This window comes from Sander lucioperca, chromosome 15 (assembly GCF_008315115.2).
Source record: "Sander lucioperca isolate FBNREF2018 chromosome 15, SLUC_FBN_1.2, whole genome shotgun sequence".
Lineage (NCBI taxonomy): Eukaryota > Metazoa > Chordata > Actinopteri > Perciformes > Percidae > Sander > Sander lucioperca.
In genome coordinates, this window is record NC_050187.1 from 14,286,248 (window position 1) to 14,301,740 (window position 15,493).

At 40.6% G+C, this 15,493-nt stretch overlaps 2 protein-coding genes across 6 annotated transcripts in view; both read left to right on the forward strand.

Moving 5' to 3' along the window:
* Nucleotides 1-2,379, forward strand: part of lyst (lysosomal trafficking regulator) — a 68,210-nt gene extending 65,831 nt beyond the window's left edge. For all 5 annotated transcript variants that reach the window (XM_035992694.1, XM_035992697.1, XM_035992695.1 and 2 more), the window contains one exon: nt 60-2,379. In XM_035992694.1, coding sequence (XP_035848587.1) covers nt 60-198 — 139 coding nt within the window. In that variant the 3' untranslated portion in view covers nt 199-2,379. The remainder of the gene's footprint in view (nt 1-59) is intronic.
* A 540-nt stretch (nt 2,380-2,919) lies between these two features.
* On the forward strand, nt 2,920-15,255 carry LOC116051173 (guanine nucleotide-binding protein G(I)/G(S)/G(O) subunit gamma-4). The gene is made up of 3 exons (XM_031301424.2): nt 2,920-3,161; nt 4,412-4,517; nt 13,098-15,255. The coding sequence occupies exons 2-3, from the start codon at nt 4,419-4,421 to the stop codon at nt 13,224-13,226; spliced, it is 228 nt and encodes a 75-aa protein (XP_031157284.1). The 5' UTR covers nt 2,920-3,161; nt 4,412-4,418; the 3' UTR covers nt 13,227-15,255.
* Nucleotides 15,256-15,493: the final 238 nt, after the last annotated feature.

The window sequence follows — 15,493 nt, forward strand, 5'->3', positions numbered from 1 at the left end:
ATATCTGTGTAGTTCTCTTGGGGAATACTGATGACAATGTCCTCTCTTGCGTGCCTCAGCCTGACATACTCGTGTGACGGCCACCACCTCTACACAGCCAACAGCGAGGGCACAGTGATGGCGTGGTGTCGGCGCGACCAGCAGCGCATGAAGCTGCCCATGTTCTACTCCTTCCTGAGCAGCTACGCCGCTGGCTGACTGTGTCTGACGTTTACTACCGTCTCCTCCTCTACAGCCTTCTCCTCCTCTTTCTCCTCTCTGCACTGACGGGGGAGGAGGATGTGTCAGCATGGCCGCCACCTCCCTGAAACCTCCCTGACTTTTAACTAAAGCCATCCCCAGCTGAGCAAACTCTACCACAGCCGCTCCCAGCATCAATAAATGATTATGAAAATAGTATTCTATATATTTATAAACACACTGAAGTGGAATGTTGGGGGGGGGGGGGGGTAATATTAATATTTGGCCGAGGCTGCAACAGACACTTTATACTAAATGCATTTCTGAGAGTGTGTTTGGTTTGATGAGTCTTTTATTATTTTGTTTCTTGCTCCCGAGTTTTTGTTGTGCAGAGATCCATGCCTGATGTTGATTTTGCTGTTTCCTGGTAAGCTGCTATCGTCTGGCCAAAGCCGGACCCAAAAGTGTGAAGACCCCCGTCTCTCCCGCAGCGCGCCGTCTGACAGCTTGCTGCCGGAGCTCGGCAAGCGTGCCCTGCTGACGCTGCAGTAGCTAGCAGGGAGGGAGCCCCTCATCGCGTCTGTCACCGGGAGACGTCCCGCTCTGTGGGAGTGAGACGCCACTCTGCTGGGCTGTCTGCTCCACTCAAGTCTGAACACTAGTGTCACGGCCCTGCATCACTTTGGATCTGTGCTCAGTGGAGGGATGGGGGGGACGTTAGGATGAATTGTTCCTTGTGTTGCCTGTTGTTCTGTCCTGCTTTTGCATGCTAGAATGATTCTGACCTTGACTGTATGTATGTGTATGTGACATATAATGCCATAATACTCCTTTATTTAAGGCCTGCCTTGGAACCTGTCCTTTTTGCATTGAGAAATGTTGACATTCATTTATTTATTAGAAGCACCACAGTTTGCCGCTCAAATGCACTAAAACCTTTTCACTACTTAATATAGTTTGCTCAAATTCTGAGATAAGCAATTAACAAACAGCATTAGATGCATGAAGCTTGAGAGGAAGCAGAGAGGAATCTCTTGAATGCCCCCTCACTGATCTACGAGGCATGCTTAGTACCTGTGCAGCATTACAAAAAGAGTGTAGTAGGTGGGAGGGCGTGGTGAAGAGCATCATGTCCAGCAGACTGAGGTTAGAGCAGTTAGCGTTTCCTGCACTGATCAGGTTTACAGCTGTTTTCAGAATCTTACACACTACACTGATCAGTCCGGGAAACAATTGACCAAACGTTTCTTTCCTTAACCAACCCATTGATCCATGCAGCTATTCTTTACATTCCCACGTAACCTACTGTACGGCACTTTGAGTTTGTCTGTTAGTATGTGTGAAACGGTAGTGAAAGCACTTTCTTTTTATCAGCTACCATGTAATTAATTCAAGGAGAGCCAATGATCTGTGGTCTTAACATGAACTGAGCTTTGAATAAATTCCACTAATAAATCTAATCCAGAAAGCAATATCAGACATGCAATAGGTCATTTGTGTCATGTTTAATATGGGAAGAACCAGGAGTTTGTTTTAAAACAGCTGTGAAAGAACATTAGTTTTGTCTTTGTGTTGACTACAGTGAGTCTTCTGTGATGAAACATGAGGTCTTAAATTTCACACTTGGTGTTTGAGTTGTTTACGAGAAAGGGAATATTCTTCTTATATCGTGACGTCATTCCTTTTGTGTTATCTTGATATTTTTTTTCTTTTCTGCCCGCCCTTGTGTGCAGCATCAGGCCTGTACAATACATGATGTTACTGTGTATGTTTACTGTGTTTCATGCCTGCAAATTTATAAAAGTATGTCTATAAGAACCACAACCTTTTCTTTTTCCTCTAGAACAACCACATGAACAATTGTATGAATGCCACCCCCTCTTTTTTTTTTTTTGTTTTAGTTGGAAAAGTGGAAAAAGACGAGAGGAAAACGTGATAATTGGCAGTGTTTTTTTGTGCTTTCTGACACAGAAGGAAATATAATTTTTCTGTTGAAAACTTAAGCTATGCATAATTTAAACTCATTGTCTTGAGTCGCTGAAATTATGTCATTTAACCTCTGGGCTGGCATCATGGACTGAGGTTCTGAAAGGACATGTTTTACATGTTTTTGTTTGTATATATGTGCATTTGTGTATGTATGGACAAACCAAGTGATGAGTATATTATAAATATATATAAATATTTGAAGAAATGTGACTCCATCTTGTCATTTGTGTCCATTGCTTACTTTGTGTGGTGCGTTCAGGGGCATCTAAAGCGAGAAGAAACCTAGGTGAAACTGCACAAATGACTATTAGATCAAAAGCATAACTGGGGAGGGGGTGTAGGGGGGGATGATTATGATTCAAATAGATGGACTCAAGATTTTTGGATGTAAATTCCCACAATGAGTGGTGTTGTTATGGAAGAGGCCCTGCAGTTACTATGGGGGGAGGGGGGGTACCCGGTGATGTCAAAGCTGATGTAAAAATAAAATGGGGAAGCCTGCAGATCTCAGGTGCCTTCTGCAGCAATAAAGCAAATTAGAAAATCAGCAGATCCTAATTCGACTAATGGACCGTCTCGGTGCGTTTAGGGCCAGTTGGTACAGTAGAAACGCATCCTGCCTTGTTGCTGCTGCAGCTCCTGGTCCACTGATCGAGTGCTCCCTGCCCCACAGCCTGTATCTGATCGTCATACAGAGGTTTCCCCCCCTGCTGCATGCGTTTACATCTCTCCAAGTCCAGCCGTGGCGCTCACCAAGACCTCACCGCTTGGATCTCATCTTCCTACACGGAATACGCACGACTCACACTGAGCCAACCGCTGAGGCGAAATTAAAACGCCAGGATTTACCTCCTCGGGTTCAGTCCAGACCGAAACGAGGCTGGGATTTCCTCTTATCATTTGATATTTGACAGATCCTCTTTTTTGTGTGTGTGTGTTGGGTGGAGTCAACCCGGAATTCTCCAAATTGGAAAACCATTTGCACATTTCAGGTAGGTCGGCGGCTGTAGCCTACATTAATCTGCTCATAGCCGAGCAATACAGCGAAGCATCAATAGATTCTTTTTATGTAATTCCTTCATGGAAAATCATTTGTTTTTTTTGTCATGATGTGTGGTTTGCTGTTTTCTGCTCTAACCAGGCCCGCAGCTCGCACGGCGTGTGTCCACAATTTAATCCCTTTAGAAATAAGAGTCGCCCATGTTTGACAGATCTGCATCAACAATTAGCATCGTTACATTCGCATAAAACGGTATCGACCCCGTTAAAGCCCTAAATGCAGCCGTGTGTGTTACAGGATTGACGAATCGAAGGGAAACCTAAATGGAAAAGGCCTGATAGCTTCCTACGAGGGTGTGATTAAAAACTATAAATTGGCTTTATAGAGCTATGAAGGGTGGGATTGGAAAATGAATTCACCGTCTACATCCCCCTATTCAAAAGATCTCCTTCATAATATCTGCACAAATACAATTACATCGAAAAATGAAAAAAAAATAAGCAAATCGATGTAACAACAAAAAAATCCACATTGAGTGTGAATAGATTCCACAGCACCCCACCTCAGTGAATTGCTTTATATTTTCATGCACGTTATTATAAAACACAGCTGTGGTTTGGTGTCATCTGTGGCTGCCAAAATGGGACATTTCAGGAGCGAGGGGGTCAAGGGGCCTAAAATGAGAGCAAGATTTAGTCAATTACATTGATAGATGCACAGAAAGGCTGATTGCAATGGATCAGATTAAAGACACTGCAGTTGCATTGATGCACATTGTGGAGAAAGTTGTGAGGATGAGGGTGAAGAGTGGACTGCTCTCCTCCAGAGGAAGAAAAGTTGCAGGTTTGATTCCCTCGCAAAGGTCCGAGAACCGATAATTCAAAGGAAACGAGACAACTGAGGTTTGCTGAAGTGCTCTTGAGCAAAGCCCTTGAGCAAATAAGAATAGCCTGACCAAAAAAAAAAGGGAAAAAAAATCATGCATGAGCAATGACTGTGAAATGACAAACCGCTGTCCAGCTGCTGCCTTTTAAGGTCTTTCTTTAGATAAAATGGAGCTTTGCTGCTGTAAAACAGATTTTCCCAGACAAAATGGGTCCTTTTAAATAAAAAGGTTATGGCAGAGAATGGCTGCTCCAAGGGGGGTTAGGGACATTGCCAGGGGGGATGCTGCTTTGTGGATTTAATGTGATGTTCATTGACTATATGTGTCCCCCTTTGTGCCTGTGTTTGGCATCACAGGAGCACCATGAAGGACGGTATCGCCAACAACAGCACGGCCAGCATCTCCCATGCCAGGAAAGCTGTGGAGCAGCTGAAGATGGAGGCCTGCATGGATAGGATAAAGGTACAGGGTTTTTATTTTTACCTGCATCTTTGAGCAAATGTATTTGCATGTTTCTATTTTACCAAATATGCAATATGTGGATTTAAAACTCGCCTGGCTGAAGTGTATTATTCTAAAAACTCTATCAAACAAACAAAATTGTTGGAAACTTCGCGTATTGTCATTTCATGCAACTACAAGCTTTGTTAGGTGTGTATATTAAGATAATTCATGTGCTAAAATCATGGCTAAGAATCCGTGTATCCACCCTTTAGACACATTGAGTGGTCAGAGCAGTATATCCTCTTCTTGATGAGTGACCGTTTTCAGCTCCTAGCAAACATTTAATGTTGGAACAAAGCAACAAAAAAAAAAATGGCGCGCTTAGAATTGGGAACATTATCATACTTGCCGGTGGTGGCTTAAAATTTGCACACAAAATACAATGAAAATAATCATTTATTTAACCCAACAGCCAGACTGAAACACTGATGTTATTGTTGCCCTGGCTGACATGTTCCTTCATCACGATGAACACTGTAGTTTATTGTTACTCAATCCCACATACTGTACACTGACCTGCTGCTGTAATTACTCACCAGCGCACCAAACGTGTATTATTCCGCTGCTTAAATTGGTCCCTTATTATTAAACTATTTAGTTCTGCATGAGAAAAGTTTGATAAAAACTACATTGCCCAGCTGTTTTGGGAAATTACTAACTGCTGCTACTACTACTGTTTAGCTGTTACTGAAAAGTATATATCCACAAGTTTTTTTTTTAAGATTTACTTTTTCAAGTTGGAACAAATGGGTTCTGAGAGGCTCGGAAGGTTTTGGACACAGACTGAGACATTTTTTGTTTTGGTCCTTTTTAATGGGATTTGTTGACAATAACAACATTATAGAATATATATCCTTTAAACCTTCATCAGGGAAAATGTCGAAACTACACATGCTTTAAACCTCCAAACACAAAATTAAAAGAAACAGTTTGACATTTTGGGCAATAAGCTTATTCACGTTTTTGCTGAGATTCCGATGAAAAGATTGATGCCAATCTCATGTCTACAGTAAATGTGAAGCTACAGCCAGCCACCGGTTAGCATAGTTAGCATGAAGACTGGAAACGGGGAGAAACAGCTGTCCAAAGGTAAAAAGAAATCGGTAACACTTTACTTGAAGGTATCTACACAAGAGTGACATGACACTGTCATGACACAGTCATGACAGTGTCATGTCACATGAACCCTAACCCTAACCATAACTTCTATACTAAACACTTACTAAAAGAAGTGTTATGTCATAAACGTTTATGACTTGTTTATAAGGTTTATGACACGTTCATGACAGTGTCATGTCACTCTTATGTAGATACCTTCTTCCTACCATCAACTCCAAAGATCATTAATTATCACATTATATTTCATTACAGCTGCTTTGGTTGGAAGTGACTGCTCCTGGCCAAGAAATAGGACTGCAAACAAATGAAGTTTTTGTACCAATTAAACAAACAAGATATAACAACAATGTTGATTAGTGAGCTTTTGAGGTGTTGGAAGGTGAATTTTGTTACCACCAGACTTGCTGTTTCCTCTTGTTTACAGTCTTTATGCTAAGCTAAGCTAAGCTAATCAGCTGCTCTCTCCAGCTTTATATATACTAAAGAGTGAGACTTGAGTGTATTTTCCAAAATGTCGTTAAATGCAGAAACAGACAGTGTTTCAACTTTACACCAAAACAATTCTAGATGAGGTCCTCATGTTATGTTGATTCCTTTGTGCACTATTGTGCATTAGTTGCCATCCCAGTGCATTATGAATCCATTAACCAATATATTGAATTGCTGCTGATGCAGTTGCCGTAAACCATCACCAACGTCATGTCTGTTTCCTTCATGGAGTCTCTGTTCTTTAAAAGAGTAGTCCAACGATTCAGCACTGCACACCTAACAATGTCCAACAGTTTAAAAAAAAGAGGATCAAAATCAATGCAACAGAACCAGAGATATCATCTTTTATATCCCACACATTATTCCTCCTTATCAAAACCTTGAGCCTACATCACCCACAATGCAACTTGGTCGCCGACAGTTCTGACAGAGATTCAGGTGTGTTATGCTAGTAGCGGCGAATGTAGCCTTGAGCATCTAGCAGCTACAGAAACTTTTAGTCTTCAGCCTCAATCAACGCTGACTCAAGTGACATCACTTGAGGCAATTTATCTGACTTTATTCAGCTCTCTCTGGCGCCATAAAGGGCGTTATACAAGTTTTTTTCACATGTATATATACATTCATTATCGACCACAAGTAGAGTTTCCGTCATTTATTTTTAACAGCCGACTGCGAGTTGACAACAAAATGTTTCTCAGCTTAGTTTAGTGCAACTGCTTCTGACAGATGTCACATGAAGCCACCTCGAAAGCACCGGTGTCGCCACCTCTCTGTCAGAGTGTATCCACTGTGCACAGCTGGGAGACCCAAGTGGCACCAATGTGGTAACTGTGAGGGATGAACCCAGAGGCATGCTGGCCTTCTGTGATTGTTGACCACTTCTGGCACCAATTTGGGCCATCTTTTCTGAGTGTGATCATAGATATTGTGAGCACTTTCTCATGCAGGCTTCTTCTCATCTTACATTGCCAGTGTTTGATTTCGGCAAGTGTGCAGCAGGCTTGCAAGCTTAAAGGTCCCATGGCATGAAAATTTCACTTTATGAGGTTTTTTAACATTAATATGAGTTCCCCTAGCCTGCCTATGGTCCCCCAGTGGCTAGAAATGGTGATAGGTGTAAACCGAGCCCTGGGTATCCTGCTCTGCCTTTGAGAAAATGAAAGCTCAGATGGGCCGATATGGAATCTCCTCCTTATGACGTCATAAGGGGAAAGGTTACCTCCCCTTTCTCTGCTTTGCCCACCCAAAGAATGTGGCCCACCCATGGCTTGAAAAACGAGCGAAGCATGGCAGTTGGTCAAGGCCACACCCCCACCCTCCAACTTGCCCCCCCCCCCCCCCCCCCTCTCTCCTCCTCAATAGCATTTAAAGCTACAGACACAGAAATGGCACATCCTAAGGAAAGCTCATTGTGGGACTGGCTCTAGTGGCTGTAAATAAACACCAAGGCTGAATTTCGGGAAAGTGCAGGATGCAGGATGTTTTCACCCCAATAAATGGCTATTGGGGTGAAAACTTCTTGTGAAACTTAAAAGGCCGTGTCATCATCTCATTTGGTATGCTCCTCATGTGCTCAGGGAATGATTGCCCCACAGCCCAAAGCTTTTCGCTCAGCATTACAGCCGAGGCCTGGAAGCTTGCCATACACCATCATCCCTACTCAGCACAACAAAGGCTACTCACAAAAAAAAATCCTCAAAAAAACAAAGTGATTATCCCCAACGTGTAATCAGGGTTTGGGGGGCTGTATCAGGAAGACCTACAATTTAACCTACAAGTTGGCTTTTTGGTCTTGTTTAATTTTCTAATGAGAAGAGTTGAATATAATATACTTTTAATCATCTATAATCATATCAATCAAGAAGTAATTTTTTCATTGACTGTAAAAGCAACATTACCATATTTTTGAAAATGTTACTTTTAGTGGATTCAAATATGTGCAACAGAAGTATTACCTTAAACAGAAAACATGCAATATTGCAACCAACTTTTCATAATATTCTTTAGAAAATACAGTATTCCATTCAAGCTAGGGCTGGGCGATATGGAGAAAATATCACGATATCATGATATTTTTGACCAAATACCTTGATATCGATACTGCAACGATATTGTAGTGTTAACTATTGGTGCTTTCACAAAATATTTACACAATGAGATTTTTGATAAATAATCATCAGTAATGTGGACATAATGACTAAGTGGGTAAAAGCAAATAACAGAACAGCTACAACAGTCTGTAAAGGCCGTTACACACCAACCAGACGGCCAACTGTTGGCAGAAAAGGCAGTTGGACTGATCATTCTCCCTGAGTTAGTCAAAAAAGTGCCTCGGAACACACCAAAGCGACGAGACGTAATACGTCTCCATAACAACAGGTGGCGCTAATCTGTATTGTTGCCCAAAAAATGAAAACCGGCAGCTGATTGGATGAATGCGTCACGTGGGTCTGGCTGCTGCTTCCGGATTTTGGATTTTTCAACCGGCCATTAATGGCGACTCATTCAGAATATGATCTCATATTGTACTAAAATAGTTCACCGAAATGTGTTTCTGAAAACATTTTAATTATTATTTTATTTAAGAAATAGGCCATGCAGTTGCTGAATCTGTCTTCATTTCAGATCGACAAAGGTCAGTTTAAAAGATTTTCGTCAGATTTTTAGAGGCTTAGTCACGCTCATCCCGCTTGCCATTTCCGGGTGAGTCCCGACTGCCCTGTCTCCGACTGAGCGTGTCAGGTCGGCGAAAATGAAGGCCAACAGCTCCTCCAACGGACGACGGCACGGAACACACCGAACAGACTCGAGTCACCGACCTCACCAGACTGTCCAACGGCCGATTATCGGCCCGATGTGTAGCTGCCTTAAGTTCAGAAAATGGCATAACTTTACTGTAATGCAGCCTTTAAAACCAGGAAAAGACAACACTTATGCCATATTACGATATTACGATATCCAAAATCAAAGACGATATCTAGTCTCATATCACGATATCGATATAATTCAAGCCCAATCAATGGTAATGGTAAAAAGGATAAATCCCCTGACTTCAGCACAAAGCAGTAAATTGGGGCCAAATCACATCAATATTGCCATTAGTTTGCACTCAAAATAAGAATCTGCAGTGTGAAAATCTTTTAGCAAGTTTAACTTCAACTTGTCAGAGACAAAGCTGTTATTTATTTTTATAGGAAGCTGAACAGCCAAGTTTCTTTGCTTGTCAAACATATTTGAGTTCATTCAATGAGTTGTGTGAGTGTTTAATCAGCCCTAAACTTCTGATCTCTTAAAATAAAAACATGGCATTTGTTATAATGTGACATGGTTTTCAATCAACTGTAAGGACCTTTTATATGAAATATAAAAATAATGTCACATTAGACCTTAAGCAGTTATACATTTTATTTTAATATATTTAATTTAAATTACATTTTTGCTAATTCAAAATATAATAAAATTATAATAACTGAAGTCATCGGATGGGATAGTTGGTGTGTCCCTCTAAAAACTGATATTAGTAGCAGCATGATTTCACATCTGTTTTATTTTCTCAGCAGCAGCAGTTGCATGATTGAAAGGCACGCAGCTGTTTGTACTTTAATAACCACTTGGCACATCAGGTTCATCGTATTCATTCTTTATTAACGGTCTCAAAAAACAACCACTCAAGTAGAATGTGGACGCAAGTAAAAGCAGAGAAAAGTACAGAGAGTTAACCTAAGCGAGCCACGTCTGGCGATCCCTTTTTTAATTAAGGGATCTGATGCGGGAGTGTGTATCAGTGACGAGAGGAGTCTCTGTGCTGCTGATTGAGGGATCACCACATTCTCATGAATTGTTCAATCAGCCAAAGGAATGTGATCTGTGCTAATTAGAAGGACTCTCCTTCCATCATGGGGCTGCAGTGTAATTACAGTCAGTCTGGGCTTAATGACACACGCGGTGCAATACCACTTCTTGTCCTGTGGGGCTCCTGTTCTCTGCAGAAAGCCTGGCTGCAGTTACATAATTATATAATTATTGCATTTACTTTGATTAGGAGAATAATTAAGCTGTTTAGTTGCATTGCAAGAGAAGGTTTTGTTAGTGTTCCCACTTTGTGCAGACTCAGATTACTGCCTGAATTAGGTCAAATAGAGACAAACATTTTAAATAAACATGCAGCTAAAATAATTAATCATTTGATATATATCGTGTCTTTTAAGTGAGCAAATCATTTTTAATATGACTCTCTTCTAATGTGACTACTATAATAGCTCTGATTATGACCGTAATCAACCAATTAAATCAGATCAGTTCATGGTAAACCTGTTAAACATCTGCATGTTGTCATTGTGGGCACGTTAGCTTGCTGACGTTAGCATTTAGTGCAGGTCATAGACTGTATATAAAACTATAGGTGCAACCTCACAGAGCTGCTAGCATGGGTGTGGACTCTTAATCTTGTTTCAAACTAACTGGTAAAGCATGAAGTACCTTAGTGGTTCCCAAACGTTTTGCTTTATGTGAACCCTTAAAATGAAAGGTGTTTAACAAGTTGAAAGGATAAGGCTACATGTGATATTTATTATCATCAAATCACATGAAAAGACCAAAACCAAGTATTTCATGTGTACCCAAAGCCTGATATACCTCATTTCTCTCTCCTACTATTAAAAGCATGAGTCACATTGTCGCACCAGACCAAATGTGTATTAATCCACAGCTGAAATCCCCAACAAATGCATTGTTTACTATGTGTTCGAAACTACAGTGCCCAGCTGTTTTAAGAAATGTCTGAGCCTTTTTTTTTTTTTTTGAGTAAAAGTATATATTTGAGAGCCGTTTTAATAGATTTACATCTTCAGTGGACACAAATGGGCCTGCAGCGGAGTGCCACATAGGGAAGTCTGAAAGAACTGAGAGACTGACAAACGCATTGTTTGGCGTTTTCATGGGATTTGTTGACAGTAAGAAAAATGTTGAATAACAACAGCCTTATTGTTCCTTTTAAAATACAGAAATCTCAGCATCTGAACAACCCTTTAGACATATTATTTTATGATGTGAGACTGTAAAAATGATACTGTAATAATCCATGTTTAAGGCTAAAGCTGATAGGGAGCATGATGGATTTTGTGCATTGTATTCTCTTGGGTGAGGTGAAATGGCACACAGGAGATCAGATGGCTCTGTCCTCCACGTAGATCCCTGAGCCCTCGCTGTCCCTCTGATACAGCTGCTCCTCTGTTCTCCATTTGTGGCCTCCCCTCCCGTAACCTCCCCCCTTGGCTCCTGAGTAGAAACCTACATTCCCATGCAGTCTGGCCTTACTGTAAAATTTATAGTCACTGTTTGACTTTGAAAAATGCAACGCACAACTTTTCGCCTTGAGGCAGAAAGTGTGTTGTTAGTCCCATCCTCCTTTTCCCTCAGCTGGTCAATGTCCCGCCTAACACCTGTCAATCATCCCGATGAGCTGTCTCTTCTTATTGCCCGAGGCTGAGGTAACAGGCATCAGTGCAATCGCTGGAGGCACTGAAGAAACAGAACACAGACGAGAAAAAAAGAGCCATGCAACATTCATCCAGATTTTGGACGTCTCATCTGGTGCATGTTTAGCTACGAAAACATTTTCTCTGAGAAGGAACACACAGCGGGTTGCAGACCAGCGTGAGCTTCAGTGCAAGTCTATTAAAATTAAAACACAAGAAGAGTCGCACAACTCTTCTCCAGTACTCCATGCTTTATCCACCTATAAAATAGTTACTTTCAAAGAATAGAGAAATACAAAGCAATAATACAAACCAACTTAACTAAAATGCTCTTCACAAAATACAAGATCATCTAAACCCATTAATGGTAGTGGTGTGGCTAAATGGATGGCAGGTCTGCAACTTTGGCTTAGCTAAGTTAATTTACACTTTGACTTTAATACTTTACCCATATACCTTATATGGTAACACTTTACTTGAAGGTATCGACATAATCATGACATGACACTGTCATAACTATGACATGACACTGTCATGAACGTGTCATAAACATTATAAACAAGTCATAAATGTTTATGACTTCTGTCGTTAAGTGTGATTTGGTTTTTGTCATGACAAGTTGACATTATTTGGGTTGTCTTGATTATGACAAGTTGACATTAATCAAAGTGACATTACCAGAAGTTGTCTTGGTCATGACAAGTTGACATTAAATTAGTTTGGGATGTCTTTGTAATGTCAACTTGACATTAACTAGGATGACATTACCAGAGAATGTCTTTGTCATGACAACTTGATATTATATTTCTTTGGAGTGTCCTTATTAAGACAACTTGACATTAAACAGGATGATATTTAATGTCAACTTGTCATGACCAAGACAACTGTCATGTCACGATTATGTAGATACCTTCAAGTAAAGTGTTACCCTTTAGGGTAATCTAAAGAAAATCCACTTGCAGCATTCATTGTGCAGTATTTCATAATTGTTGGGGCATTTTCTGCCTTTATTAGATAGTAACAGGGAGAGATGAGAGTAAAAGAGAGATGCAGCAAAGGTCCACAGCCGGATTTGAACTTTTATGTCGTATGACTGATGAATAATATATCAGAAAACCCGGAAACAACCTCAGACACCACCCTGATGAAAGCAAGCTAGCTGAAAATGTTTTAAATAAAGAATAGTGTGCTGGAGAAAAGTGTGACTAAGTTTTAATTGTAATTGTTCCCAAACATCATTAAAGATTCAGGTAAAGAGATGGAGTCATGCGAAGAAGACATCTTTGTGATCCTCCGGTAGACATACATCTTAAATTTGTGTGATAGTTAGTCAAGATTCCTTTTATTGTCATTCAACAGAACACAGAAATGTAAAGCATGAACGATCATTATTATATATTAGTCAGAGAATCGTCTGATCACGTCCTTTTCCTTTGTCTAAACATTTCAGGTCTCCAAAGCGGCTGCAGACCTGATGGCGTACTGCGACGCCCACATACGCGAGGACCCCCTCATCGTGCCCGTCCCCGCCTCCGAGAACCCTTTCCGGGAGAAGAAGTTCTTCTGCACCATCCTCTGATGACCTGCCGGTAGAGCTGTACAGGTGCAGGCATGGCGTTGCCTGTCTTATCTGTCTTCACCACACCTAAAGCTACTGGCCATAGGCGTTGAGTTGATTTTTTTGCCAGGTGGACACTCTGTTGTTGGTCAGCTCTGTCCTGGTGGCTGAAGGTTTTGGGGGAGTCTGCTACCAAACTGGCAACCCAGTGAGCGTATCATGTCTTGTTAAATAGGTTTGTTATTGCTTTGTTATTAGAGAACAGCCTTGCTCAGTGCTTAATGAGATGAGATATGTTTTTTTCTTTTTCTTTTTCTTTTCTTGTGCTAGATCTTAACTTGCCTCAGGAAACAGATATTTGCCCAGTGTCTACGACTTTTTTAAACATTTATTTCCCTTCCCTTTATCTGAATTAAAAAAAAAAACATTAATCTTTGTATTCTCTTGGACATAATTTGGGTTAGTTTTTTATTGCTTTCAGTGCACAGGTTTGACTATTTGTACCAACACTTACTGAAAGTACTACTGAAATTCGACACTTCCCTCACTAGTGGTTTCTCTTTCAGTTTGCCTCCAGAGTCACAAACAATTAACCCGCTCGTTTTAGTGCTGCAGCACAGACGATTTAGATTAGAGCCCAGAAACAGAGACCTTATCTCGCATTGTTAATTATTTCAGTTTGTGCCAACTGCTCTGGTATTACTGTAAGAAGGAGGTAGCTGCACATCAGTTCTGCTGCAAATAAATAAATAGACTCTCTATTTATTGAAAGGTGCAGAGCTAATGTTTCAACAGCGAGATGAGTTCTTCAGGGCTATCACTGTGCAAACAACCTTTTGGGGAAAATTATTTATGACTCTGCCACCTCCTTCCAGGGCCCGCACTAATGCATTCTACCTTTGCTGCTATGTTTGATTTACTCTTCATATACTTCATCCACTTCAAATCAGTGACACTATCGGTTAATCCCGCAGCCCCTGACTGGAATATTTTTACAAGTTGCAGGACATCTTTTCCTCTTATTTCCTTAACGGCCTCATTTGTTCTCTGGGCATGTTTCCTGAGCCTGATTCTTTTTGCCTGTCCTAGAGTGAATGGCAAGGCCTTTGACATTAATGCCTGCATGTTTTTGCCTCTTTTTTGACAGCCTCCTCTGTTTCCGAGGGACCGTCAGTCTTTTAGAGTGTACAGTATGTTACAGTGCCAATTTCTGTGAGAGCAGTGTGATCTTCACACTGTGCTCCCACAGCCTTTTTTCCCGTTTTGTTTGTTTTTGGAAGAAAAAGCACACTGTCCAAACATTTCCTTTACATGGTAGTTGAATAGCATTTGCTAATTTTTACGATGAATTGTTATGATCGTTATTAATATTGTTATTATCAGTAGTATTATTGAATATTTGTTGCACAGCACTGACAGCTACATGACGTGTAGTGCTACTAAGCTTGTATGATACTTAGGAGAAGAAAAAAACACATTTATAAATCATGCAATTATTGATACTATCTGAATATTTTTTAAGAATAATGGTAAGGGTCGGTTTACATAATATGATCCCTTCGGTGGTTCAGGCTTTTTGAATTATTGTTTCTGTAAAATTAAAAGAAATGTACTCTTGGTACTTGAAAAGCCATCGCATTAGGAATCAAACTGATACTGGACTGTCACAAACTATTGGACTCAAATTGTTTTCAGGATAATTATTGTCTTAACTTCTTAAAACTAAAAAACCTGAGACTGACCTCAGGGCGCTCCCACTGACCTCATCTTAAGAATAGTGCCAAATCTGAAACAATAAATATAACGGCTAGAGATGAATATTGCATGGATTTATTTCTATCTATAACAGAGAGAACTATTATGATATGAAATATTGCCTCTTCGTTGACTTTCTGGGTGCTACTCTGCACATAATAATCTCATTGGAGTCCGGATATGTCAACCATGTGCAGCTGTATTTATGAATGGTATTATCGTTTTGGTATAAAATAGCATTTAAATAGCAGGCTTTGTAAATCCTTTGATGGATCAAATTAATTAAAGGAAAACGCCAACCCCAATGTGCTGTGTCTTCAATGTTTCTGCCTCGTGTCTCTCACTGACGTTTTGAGCTATGTCTGTCTGATCACACTGAAAGGCCACAGCAAACCGTCCTGGTGTTGACAGATGAACTTGATGTTCTGGTGTGTAGTGGAGACCTCCTGTGGCCAAGCTGAACCATATAGGCCATCTGGATGCACTGTTCATGCACTGTGACATTTGTTTTGAAGGATTGTGATTCAATTCAG

Excerpts from the sequence above, each read along its gene's own strand:
- LOC116051173 (XM_031301424.2), top strand. The coding sequence starts at position 4,419 with ATGAAGGACGGTATCGCCAACAACAGCACGGCCAGCATCTCCCATGCC. Across the intron at positions 4,518-13,097 it reads CCTGCATGGATAGGATAAAG|GTCTCCAAAGCGGCTGCAGA; the intron begins GTACAGGGTTTT and ends TAAACATTTCAG.